Source organism: Brienomyrus brachyistius, chromosome 6 (genome assembly GCF_023856365.1).
Source record: "Brienomyrus brachyistius isolate T26 chromosome 6, BBRACH_0.4, whole genome shotgun sequence".
Classification (NCBI taxonomy): Eukaryota; Metazoa; Chordata; class Actinopteri; order Osteoglossiformes; family Mormyridae; genus Brienomyrus; species Brienomyrus brachyistius.
The window spans coordinates 20,272,040-20,284,567 of record NC_064538.1 but is presented as its reverse complement, the minus strand read 5'-3'; the positions used below and the strand labels follow the sequence as shown (position 1 = coordinate 20,284,567).

At 42.0% G+C, this 12,528-nt stretch overlaps 1 protein-coding gene across 2 annotated transcripts in view; it reads left to right on the top strand.

Annotated features, from left to right (window-relative positions):
* The window catches only part of slc13a3 (solute carrier family 13 member 3), an 18,186-nt gene extending 5,658 nt beyond the window's left edge, over positions 1-12,528 (top strand). For both annotated transcript variants that reach the window (XM_049016858.1, XM_049016857.1), the window contains exons 4-13: positions 1,507-1,570; positions 1,665-1,844; positions 2,612-2,737; positions 3,952-4,044; positions 5,916-6,020; positions 6,921-7,018; positions 7,622-7,734; positions 8,465-8,626; positions 10,801-10,938; positions 11,370-12,528. In XM_049016858.1, the coding sequence (XP_048872815.1) occupies positions 1,507-1,570; positions 1,665-1,844; positions 2,612-2,737; positions 3,952-4,044; positions 5,916-6,020; positions 6,921-7,018; positions 7,622-7,734; positions 8,465-8,626; positions 10,801-10,938; positions 11,370-11,585 (1,295 nt within the window). In that variant the 3' untranslated portion in view covers positions 11,586-12,528. The remainder of the gene's footprint in view (positions 1-1,506; positions 1,571-1,664; positions 1,845-2,611; positions 2,738-3,951; positions 4,045-5,915; positions 6,021-6,920; positions 7,019-7,621; positions 7,735-8,464; positions 8,627-10,800; positions 10,939-11,369) is intronic.

Sequence of the window (12,528 nt, the reverse complement as noted above, 5' to 3'; positions counted from 1 at the left end):
GAAATTTATTGATTGGGGCTTGAGGGTGGCCGGGAAAATATGCCAACTTTTTACCGGGTAATTTTACCGAATAGAGAAAAGATAGGTTTCCAGGACATTGTGCATTATTCACAGGTATCGGGGACCTGCTTGGACTTCAGGGAGAGGTGGGATGTCTGTATGTGATCTTTTATCAAGATCATTATGCAATATTGATTATAATGGTTATTTTTGCCAAATGCAGAAAGAAAATGTAAACCACCAATTGCTATCAAAATTTGTCAGTGGTCTTAGGCTGTAGTTTTTAAAAATTGCATAATTTGCAGGAAACAGTTAGTAGTAATAAATTGTATACAGTCGGCCCTCGTTTATCGCGGTTAATCAGTTCCAGCAAATCAGTTCCAGTGAATTTCCGCAAAGTAGGATTCTTTATTTATAAATCGAATATTTTCGTAGTTAGAGCATAGAAAACCTGTTTACGACCTTCTAAATAAGGTTTTTATTAGACATGAATATCATGCCCCCTTTAGTCACCATCACTGTTATGATTGCTGGACATGGAATCAGTCCAAATGCAGGACACAGGAAAATGTATCATCAATACGTCAACGACAGACCTGGGGTTACAGACTCTGACGTGGACTTAAAAACACCGGAGGAATCAAACTGACAGAAAACAGCTGGTCACGATCGGGGTTGCACAAGTGGTTAGTAAGGGGGCGTGGTTAATAAGGGGGCGTGGCATAGAAGAGGATCGTACAGGCAGGTCGTGACAATTACACTCCTATTACCTACAGGTAATATAATATCCATCCATCCATCCATTTTCCAAACCGCTTATCCTATTGGGTCGCGGGGGGTCCGGAGCCTATCCCGGAATCAATGGGCACGAGGCAGGGAACAACCCAGGATGGGGGGCCAGCCCATCGCAGGGCACACTCACACACCATTCACTCACACATGCACACCTACGGGCAATTCAGCAACTCCAATTAGCCTCAGCATGTTTTTGGACTGTGGGGGGAAACCGGAGTACCCGGAGGAAACCCCACGACGACACGGGGAGAACATGCAAACTCCGCACACATGTGACCCAGGCGGAGACTCGAACCCGGGTCCCAGAGGTGTGAGGCGACAGTGCTAACCACTGCACCACCATGCCGCCCCCGTAATATAATATATAATAATATATTTGTCTAATATATATTAGACAAAATAAGACATATTAAACGTTACAAATATCATATTATTATTATTGTACATTTAATTACGAAGAGCAGAGATGATTCCAATTTTCACTGTCTCGATCAACTTTTGAATCAATATACAAAAAACCACGATAGACTGAAGCCGCGAAAGTCGAAGCGTGAAGTGGCAAGGGACGACTGTATATCAAAAGAGAAAAGTATGACTTGTTGCATTCCAGATAAGAACTTTTCCTGATAAGAAACCAATTATCGTCAGAATTAGCAACAGATAAAGGTAATGGTTTATTGTACCATAATACTAATTTTTTACACTTTATAGGCCTATCACCAGTAAAGCTGCAAGCCCTGACATCTGAGAAGGAAATACTGACAGTAGAAAATAGGTAACAAAAAGTCACAAAAAGCAGTTTTTAAGATGCTACGCTTTTACACTCAGTCCTTTGGAGACCTGACACCATCCTGTCGTTGTCCCTGAAGGCCGGAGACGAGGGAGAAACCTGAGGGCCAGACTCTGGAGGAAATCAGGGCAGAATCGGAGTATCAGCTGAAGGTGTGGAAAGGTTTTATGATCTGCATCCCTTACGCAGCCAGCATAGGGGGCACTGCCACCCTGACAGGAACTGCCCCCAATCTGATCCTCGCGGGCCAGTTAAAAAGGTACCACATCTCTCCAGTGCGTTCCTCTCGTCGCCAAGCCTGGCCCTCTGTGCCACTCACCAGTTATCTGCTTTGCCTTTTGTTGTCCTTGCTTTTCGCCCTTGCTCAGTCTCAGATAGCTTTGTTTTTCAGATAAATTCATGCCGTTTTCGAGGTGAGATGCACTTTTTCCGGTACAGATTTTTGTCCAGATCTGTCATCCGTGCTGTTGGAAGTGATACATTTTCACCTAGAAATTCACCTTGGGGCCCCCTGGTCAATTTTGCATATAATTTCACATAGCGATGGGCCCCTGTTCAGTACTACGCCCCAACTGTGCCTCTGACTTTAACCAAACATAATTGCCTGGTTTTCCTTTCGTTATAAGTAACAAAAACAATAGGAAAGTTTTTATAACTATCAAGAAGCGATGAAAATACTGGGTATAAAATGCATTGCGTGGGCGGCACCTGGTTAAAAATGGCCGGTTGGACCTGTTCCGCACCCTAACCCCACACCTGTGCAGCACCTTTGCGTAACAAGTGCAGTGCAAGTTCCTCTCTGATCAGCTGACAGCTCCAGGTTTACTCCTCATTTTATTGCTCGTCTTTTTTTTTACTTTTTAGAGTTCAGTTAAATGCAGGAATGTCTAAATAATATAATATAGTGTACAAAAGTCAAGGGGACAAGTTGGGGCACACCTTTAGCTCAGCTCTGCTTCAGGAATTCATTTGAGGTACCCAGTGTTAACCGAATATAAAATCCATAACAGTCTGTTGTGTTTACAGTTATTTCCCAGACTGTGACGCAATCAATTTTGGCTCCTGGTTTGTGTTTGGATTTCCTCTCATGCTGCTATTCCTGGTTCTGGGGTGGATCTGGATTTCCTTTCTTTACGGAGGGCTTAACACCAGGTAAGCTTCTGCACCTCATACTGGAACTGTACTGCTCTGCTGCAAAACATGAGTTAATCCGTGCAGTTGAAGCGCCCCTGTTTCTGCACGGGCATACATGCAGTATACGTAAGGCTGGGAGTGCACCGAGAAGTTCTGGGTCCCCAGACAGAATGTCATCATGGGCCTCCCCTGCCCAATTTTACATACAATTGTATGTATTCAAGGGTCCCTGTATTTAAGGGGAATTCCTTAATTGGATCTCTAACTTTATTGTGTTTTGGTACCAAACGTATCCCTTGGAAGCGGAGCCAAAGATCAGGACCAGCTTCGTAAAGCTTAGCGCATGGTTCAGCTTCACAATAACGGCGCGTATCCCCACCCTAATATTTTCCCTCACTTGTAAAGTGTTTTCACTGAACAAGGCATTACTATGGTATGTCCCTATTTACATATTATTGAAGCAATTCATAGAAGACAGCGTCATGCAAAACTTTAGACGAGTTTCATTCTCTTAATTTTAAATTTCAGTGGTACGACGCCTAGGGATTCCTTAAACTTTAGACGATCCGCGATGCGTTAGCGATCAATAATTTTGGCACCCGTGCCCACTCCATCAATTACTATGCTTATTCGGTCGGGCTTTACATTATCTGCATCTTCATAATACATTCATTATGCATTCATAGAACATTCAGCGCGCCTTCATATATATATACATATATATATGCACAGCAAATTTTAGTGTGAGAGCAGAGCTACTGCAGCAATGGTGCCCTGAATGTGTGGTGCCCCAGTCTGGACAAAGGTTTAAAATCCCAGCCTATCCCTGGTTACTACGTGGCCCTAGTTGTCTCTATGGGTGATTTATGATCAATTAAGACTTAATTCTATTATGAATATGATATATAATAGGCCCACAGACAGCATGAACTTTTCAAAGGATGTGTAAGTTTGTGCATTTTATATCAATTGTGCATCATAAACATTGTGATATTTGACCCATTCTGGATGTTTCTTCCGAGTTCATAACAACAACCTCATAACAACAAATTCCCTTTTTGGGAGTTGAACCCACAACACCTTGTGCACCTCTGACGCCACCACGATGCCGTGGCGATGAGCTGTGCAGTATTCGTAGTTTGTAAACAATTGCAGTGTTGCTTCAAAGCGATGACTTCCTTTTGTTGTCACTTATTGCTGCTGTTGTGTCACCGTGTTGTTTGCTTTTGCAGACTCTGTGTTCAAAAGCAGGATCGGCGTGCAGAGGCAGAGAAACAAGCCAAGGCCATCATCGACGATGACTACAAGAAACTCGGACCTATGAAGTACGTAGCATAAAGTCAGCCTTGTGTACAGAGTGTTGCAAAATACAGCAGATTGTGAACCTCGCATTATAATAACCAGCAATTTGCTAAAGCAGTGGTCAATGGTTTACCTTTTTCACACGTTTATGTTCTGTTTATCCATCCATCCATCATCCATCTTCCACAACTGCATACCTATTACAGAGCTGTAGGGTGTTTGTGTAAATAATGTGAAGCATGGATGTAACTATTAAGATAAGTGACTAAACTTGGGAAGAATGTGGAAAGAATCACACAGGTTTCGTGAATCACTGAGCAACATCCCATCGTTGAGTTAAGTCAAGTGGCCCCTTATTGTCATACCATCCATATACAGGCACACGGTGGCACGAGATAACGGTCCCCCATACGCTATACAAACAGCAAGCGTCAAAGGGAGGGGGTTTGTAGGACTTAAAGTGTAGGGCACAGTGTGAAACTGGGGGGCTGAACACAAGGGTTTATAAGGGGGGGAGGGATAACAAGAAGGGGTAGGCGGTGAGATGGGACACAGGGTGTCCCGATAGCCTCGATTAAGAGGCTGTTGTTGAACCTGGCAGAACTGGCTTGGAGACTACCGTACCTTCAAATGGAGCCCCATAGAAATTCTGGGTGACTACATTTGCATTTTGTACAAAAATAGCACCATGACTAGAAGAATAGGTTTCGTTGGCTTTGAGAGAGGGGTGATTAGGGGCTGGGTTTAAAGGGAGCTTCAGTGAAGAAGACTGCTCAGTTTGTTATTGTGAAGGATGAGGGAAAGGTGCCAAAGGTTTTAGGTAATACTGTGAGTAAACTTCCCCCTGGAATACGCCCACACTGATTCAAGATGAAAGGCTGACCAGACGAGAAGTTCTGAGCCAGTGGGCTGCAATTTTTTTTTTCAGAACCTGACTGAGAGATGTTATCTAGAAACCTTGCAGTTTCATTACCATCAAAAGACGCTTTCCCAGTAAATTGGTTAACGCACCACAGGACTGGTGATCAGCTGAAATGTAACATGATCAGATGAATCATCACTCATCCAGTTCTCAGCTCACAGAAAAGGCATGTGTGGCGTAAGCCAAAAGGAGCCTGCAGGGCTGTTAATGTTGTTGTTTCTGTTATGGTGTGGGATGTGATTTTCTGCTGTGGTTTATCTACCTCAGTGAACAAGCTACAAGCCGATAATGCACACATTCAACCTGTAGTGAAGCATTTCCCTCTTAGTGAAAGTGAAATGGCCCAGCATTGCAATGAGCACATTCATTATTTGCAATTTGTACAAGTATGAGTACAGGTACACGGCAATTCCGTGTCGCATTTACGTGTCCCATCAAGAAACAGGTAAGAACAAAGCTTGAAGTGAGAGCCTAGAGCCAGTCAATTTTCCAGTTGTTTTGCGGTTAAAGGCTATACTCAAGAACTTTGAAACAACTGTTTTGTTGCCCATGGCATTTGAGACAACAAACTTCTGATTACAGACACAAAAGCCTAAATTTGCAGAACCATAAACAAAACCCCACCCAGTTGCCAATATAAACCAAATGCCATTAAGGTCCAAGTAAACAAATGTCAACTGAATTGGATACCTTGAGGGGATTTTAGAGTGGTCCTTGGCTCAGGAGGTGTCAGGGGTGAAGTTTACTGCGGGTGGGACTCCCCGCTCAGAAGTTGCCACCCTGGGCCTATGTCAGCTAATGGATTGACTGACACTGACGGGCAGGTACCTGTATTTTACATAAAACACAGGGGTATTAACACCCTATTTCTGAGCGTACCCCTTTAAAAACATGGCTGCCCATGTGTTCATGGGAATTATTTTCCAGTGTAATTGTACCAGCCTAAACCATTTCTTGTTTTCTTTTTTTCAGTTTTTCTGAAGGAGCCATCTTATTCTTCTTTATCTTGTTTGCCATCCTCCTATTCACCAGAGATCCAAAGTTCTTCCGAGGGTGGTCCGTCTTCTTTCCCAAAGGGTATGAGCAGGATTCTCGTGGACACTATGGATGACTCAGGTTCTCACAGGAGTTACGGAGGCCATTGTGCCGTTATATTTGTCACAAGATACACAACTGAGCAAAACACTAAAGCAATCACAGAAAAGCTATTTATCTGGGTAGTAAGTATGTATTTGCTCAGAAAGAAATATCATTAGAATATATGCAAATAAACATAAACAATAAAAAGTGAAACAGTTGATAGTTGATATTAATTCAGCTCCCAAAACCTCTCCTCAGGGTCACCACAGTCATTCCATGTATATGTTAAACGTTACCACCAGCTCAATTAATTAATTTGCTCAATTAAATTATTCGATGAGGCATTGATTAGCCAAATATAATTTATCTAGTGGTTGTGTCAACAAATACATGGATATATGTGATGGTTACTGCAAATAGTAGGGACTTTAGGAGAGATTTCTAAAAGGGTGAACTAACACTTTGACAGACATAATACACCAGCATGAAGATCATTTCAATGTAATTTTCTTTGACTGGCAAAGATTTTTGCATAGTATTCTATATGTGCCCTTGAGAGGTAAAGTGGGCTGTCCCACAAAAACAAAGTTTTGAGAAAATGAGCTCCAAAGTTGAAATTTTTTTCAAAAAAATCGGTGTGCCTATACCCTACAATTGGTATATATCATAGGTAGCACAGAGGTATGACTTAGATAATAACAACTTATCCAACTGAAAATATTAAATAGAAAGGGGGTAGGGGTCAAAAATGTGGGATAGCCCACTTTACCTCTCAGGGGCACATATGTAATGCCACTGGTACTGCAGATATGCTTGAATGTGACACTGGACTTTCTGCTGGTTGTTAGTGTGACGTTTCACACATCACCTTTTTTAATGTGTGAATCATCCTTCCAGGTATGTGTCAGATGCCGTCACTGGGGTGGCAATCGTGTCCGTGCTGTTCTTCTTCCCATCCCAGAAGCCGTCTTTGAAGTGGTGGATTGACTGGCATTGTGAGTAACTGTCGGGTCACACTTCTTCAATTAAGCAAGGGAAGTGTCATAACCGTCACAGGCATTGCGAAAAGTCTGCCATTTCAATTAAAATCACTGACCAAAAACAAACGGCATAGTTGCACAGTTGAGATAAAAATTAACAGTTTTTTTTTTCTTTTCACAAGCCCCAGCAAAACCCGGTAACCAAAGCACACTATTAAGAACAATACTGTAAATAATCTTAGGAATGTAAATGACTCAGATTAAGAAGACTGAAAGGAGTCCTGGGGTGGATGAGGACTGTGGCCTTTCTGTTTGTGTGATTATTATATTAATATTGCCAAATCCATGTTTACTTTGTCCTCGCTACGGTAACCAATCCAGCACAACCTGAGTAGTCAGACACCTCCCCCAGGCATAAACCCTCTGTGTCTATTAACTTTTTTTTTTATTCTTAATATTGCAGTGTAATGGTTGCATGTTCAAAATCCAGTGTCCTCAAACTATTTTTGGTATCTGGGATGCAACTGGTTCGCTGTCGCCGTTTTTAAATGGGCAGCTCTGCTTTTTGACTGGTCAGCATTTTCATTACATTGCCCTGATTCCTTTCGGCCCCCATAGCACCAAATACGGAATACGTGCCATTGCTGTCTTGGAAAAAAGCCCAGGACTGCGTACCTTGGAACATCATCCTGCTGCTTGGTGGAGGCTTTGCCATGGCCAAAGGATGCGAGGTACACATTCTCACATCTTTGAGGATATAAAATGAATGGCTTGTTTGTGCCTCCCATGTCCGATTAAAAGTCACTCAACTCCTATACGACTGGCTGGATGAAGAATAAGACTAACAATTTAGCCTGGCTACCTGCGCTGATGCTTCCTGGCACTGGGGCGGTGTGCACCTCAGTGGGTTACAGATCTGCGCCTTTATCCAATCAAGCAAAATCACATTTGTCACATGACTCAGTGGAGTGGAAGTGAGCGAAACATTTGTGTGCAATTCTCACAACCATAGCAACAAACAGTGCAATGGGAAGTGTACAAAAATAGTAAATATACAAGGAAGTAATAATAAATAGAGACAAGCACAATAAATACAAAAGACGGTAATTTAGTGATAGCCGGGGATTCATGTAGGGTATGGGTTCATTGACCCCAGTTCAGCTTTCTGATGGGCTGGTAGAGGGAAGTGTCACACAACCTACTGGGTTGGGCCCCAAGGCTGCCTATGTGGAAGGTCATAGGTCCAGATCCTGTGTCTAGCTGAGTGATCACTTCATCACGGACCCCTGAGCAAGGTCCTTAACGCCAATTTACATACAGGGTAGATACAGGGTGACCCTGCTGTCTGAGGCCAAGCTTCTCTCACCTGGACTTTGCTTTGGACAGAATTGTGTACCTAATAAGTGAACTGTAGTAGCTTTTACTGTGAGGTGTAGCTATCCCTGCCCCTATGTGTTGCAGGAGTCCGGCCTGGCCACCTGGATTGGGAATCACATGCACCCCCTAGTAGGAGTCCCCCCCGCCGTAGCAGTCATTCTCATCACCGCCTTCGTCGCCACCTTCACTGAGTTCGCCAGCAACACAGCCACTATCATCATATTCCTGCCGATTATCGCAGAGCTGGTAACGTCCCCACCTGGGTGTCTGATGCTTGTTCTGGCTTCGGCTATCTCACCTGTGGAACCGATTTCCCAAACAGCAGGAAATAGCGACGGCTGACTTACGAGATGTACAAGACTTACAGGAAGCTGTTGGGCCAAAATGTATAGGTGCAGTGTGTCATAAAAAGGCCTTCAGGAATATCTCCGCCTTTAAACTGATGATGAATGTTGTCTAGGGTAAGATGTGGGGGTGGTGTTTGGCTCAGCACGTGACGCAGTGCCTGTGATCAGCAGGTTACCAGTGGAAATCCCAACCTTGGCAGAGTGATGTCACTGTTGGGTCCCTAAGATAGACCCTTAGGGCGCAATTGGCTGTATGCACGTAATGTACGTGACATATTTCCTGTGGACGTTATACCAGTAGTGTAGCTTCCGGTTTGTGGGGTCAGTAGCTAGCCTGAAAATAAGACAGTGATATTATGGTGAAGAGCTGAGAATATTCGGGATTTTTTTTTTATAAAATAAGTAAGAAATCAGTAACATATTTTCATCATAATTAAGCATGTTAAGAAAAACATTGTTTTTTTTATTATTATACCAAGGTTGTAAACTCGCACACATCTGGCGTGACCCCTGAATACAAAATCGCACGGCGAATGTATATTCCATTACAAACCTAAAATTAGCTACTGTACATCAGAAGTGTTGGGGTGGTTTGCAAACCATACAGACTATTTACAGGGTAATAAAACTGTTACATACATATTTTTAAATAATACGGCTAATAAAAAACAACTTTTAAAAAAATGATTGAGAAAACAAAAATGAAATGTACAGGATACGTTTTGCGTGTCAGGGTGAGGCTATCAAAAGGGAACCAATGCATTAGAAATGCACTTATTCAGAGCTGATTGGGAAACGTGTTCACGCACTGTATTTCAAAATAGGTTTTCCACCCATGCATTTGCATGGCGATGAATAAAGTAGCAGAATTATTTGAAATTCATCACTGCTGCCATTGTTCAGCCGTGTTCCACTATCCTGTCATGTTGTGTCAAAAGGCATGAGAACTATTAGCTGTAAATTACTGGGATGAGTCTGTTAAGCTCATGCGTTGTGTCTTTAAATATTTTCTATGCCTTTGAACTCGGCGTCAGTCTTTAATTTAAAAAGTTATTTATTAGCGCAGACGTGGCATGTAGCCGTGATGCTTACTTTCAGTAGTAAAAAGCCTGTATCAGTTTAATATCCATTATTAGGTATCCGTTTAAATATCAATACGGTAGTGATTACAGTAACACGCGTTTAATAGCCTGATGGGTGAACTGTAGTTGCATCCTTTTGGCCCTTTTGCCTTTGATTATTCATGATTAACATCGCAAAACCGTCGCTATTTGAAAATATATTTTAAAAAGTTTGTAAAATACATTTAATTCAGCCTACAGTGTATACATTTACTTCATGATAGATCTTAATCTATATTAATAATGACCCCGTTTTCCCTGTGAAGGTATTCTTGTGCATATGCTATTGGTCTTTGTTCACATCGTTTCGATTGAAGTCAGGTGTGTTTTAAACAGATGTGCTGAACACATTTCTCTCACCCAGCTTCTCTTTAAAGAGGAAAAAAACATAACAAAAGGCTAAACAGCAACACCGCATTAACAAGCGTAATGTAACAGTCATATTACATTACAATAAGCATACGTGACCGGCATTTCTGGAGTGAGACAACAAAATTAAAAATGTTAATAAGAGAATAGAGAAAATAGAACAATTTTAGGGTGTATTGGATCAACTCTGACAAAGGAATATGACACTACTGTTAAAAGATAGATAACCGAAAAGATTAAAGAGTTTAAAACAGACGCCTGTTGTTCGGAATTTTGACAGGCCTAGAGAATCCGGAAGTTGATATGGCGGTTTAAGAGAATCCAGGAGACGCGCATGCGTACAGCCTGCTGTTCCAGGGACGATCTGACTTTGCTTTCTCTCAAAAATGAATGTTGCTTTGGATAAAAGCATCTGCTAAATAAACGCAATGTAAAAGCCGTGATCGCCAATCCCTCTTGTGCAGATGACACCATGACAGATCTCACCCCATTATTTCCTGTTAACGAGTTTACTCAAGGACACCTGAGTTCACTCCTTTTGCCCAGTGTTAATTGTGGTGCTGACGCTGAGCTCCCCCTGCAGGCGAAGCATGGACAGGTGAACCCTCTGTACTTCATGGTCCCGGCGACGGTTGCCTGCTCGTTCGCATTCATGCTCCCTGTGTCCACCCCACCCAACTCCATCGCCTTTGCATCCGGACACCTATTGGTCAAAGACATGGTACGTTCCACTCCGCAGACGGTTCCACCCAGACAGGGACACGCTGGTTAGTTACCGTCCACCATTCAGTTCATCAGTAGAAGGACAAATTCTCTCAAAGGTCTCATGCTTCAATGATTAGATCCATCACTTGGAGACCAACCAAAAACATGAAACTCACATTTACTTTAGAAACACTGATGTGTTTTCTGCCAGTTTTACAGTTTATGACCTTGGGTGTATATGAGGGAGAAAATCTTTATTATTATTGTGTATACTGGAATTGCATGAGTTTATCCTTGAACTCACTTGTGCAAACATCTTAAATGTCAAGAAACAAAGAGATTGTACGCTGTTTTAAATAAGTGACGTATTCGATATATAGCAAACGAAATTCTTGAGTTACGTTTTGTTTGGCCAGCTGGCGCTTGATGGGTCTGTATTTCCCTCAGGTTAAAACAGGCTTCGTAATGAACATCCTGGGCATCCTGACAGTGTCCCTCGCCATAAACACATGGGGGGCACACATCTTCTCTCTGACGACGATTCCGGATTGGGCGCGTCCTTTAAACACGTCCGACAGGGCTACAGACCTGCACAACCTGACACAGCTCCTCGACTCCACTGTGAGAGCCACTCAAAACTTCAGCACATTCTCTTTCCTTTGATACCCTTGTGATATGTTATTGTAATTATTTATGACTAATGAAATATGGAATTATCAGGAAAGCTTGATTGATTTTCTTTCATACTATTTGGTTTTTCTTTTTCCTTTTTTAATGAAAGTCAGTACAAACTGTATTATTGTATTGCACTTAATTTTCATTAGAAAGACCACAAAATACTGTAACTTTTAAAAAGCATACTAATTTTTACAGAAATGTGTTTAGTTTTAGTAAGCTAATGGTCAGGCATTTGCTTTGTTGGGGTTCTTCAGCTCACTTTCATTCGTCAAAGAAACACCCATCAAAGCTCACTTCTACCTCTCTGAAGCATACGTAACAAGCTACACCACGTGCCTTACCCTAGTAATTATAAATAGACTACATTAAGCCTCATTTTTAGTTTGAGAATGAGCAGCGTGACAGACGTAACTGTCAGATAATCATAAACAGATCGTCCTTCACTGGTACACTACGTGTTCAGTATTAACTTTGTGCTGAGATGCATTTTCAGGTGTGAAAAGCAAGCTGCACGTGACTCCCCAAAAGGGGCCGTGTTTGTAACTGACTGTAATGTCAGTTTTAGGAACAGATTTCATCTCACCCATAGATGAACAGAGATACACGCACAGGCATGTCGTACTTGACTGCTATTTCCTGACGGTGCAGAAACACTGGAGCTGTTAATCAGCAATAGAAATGAGGCAATTTTGACAAAGGCTATTTCCGAAATGCAGACTATCTGGAGTTTTAATGTAGTTTTTTTTGTGTAATTTAAACATAACTTGATGAATGATGAATGACTTTGCCGATCGGTTTTGGTTTAGCGTAACACTACCTGTTTACCGAGTTCTATGGTCTCTTTATAGTTTATGGGATTTTTTTCCGAATATGTACAGCTTTGCATTTTTTCAGACAGGATTGTAAATATTAAAATATTCACACGGTT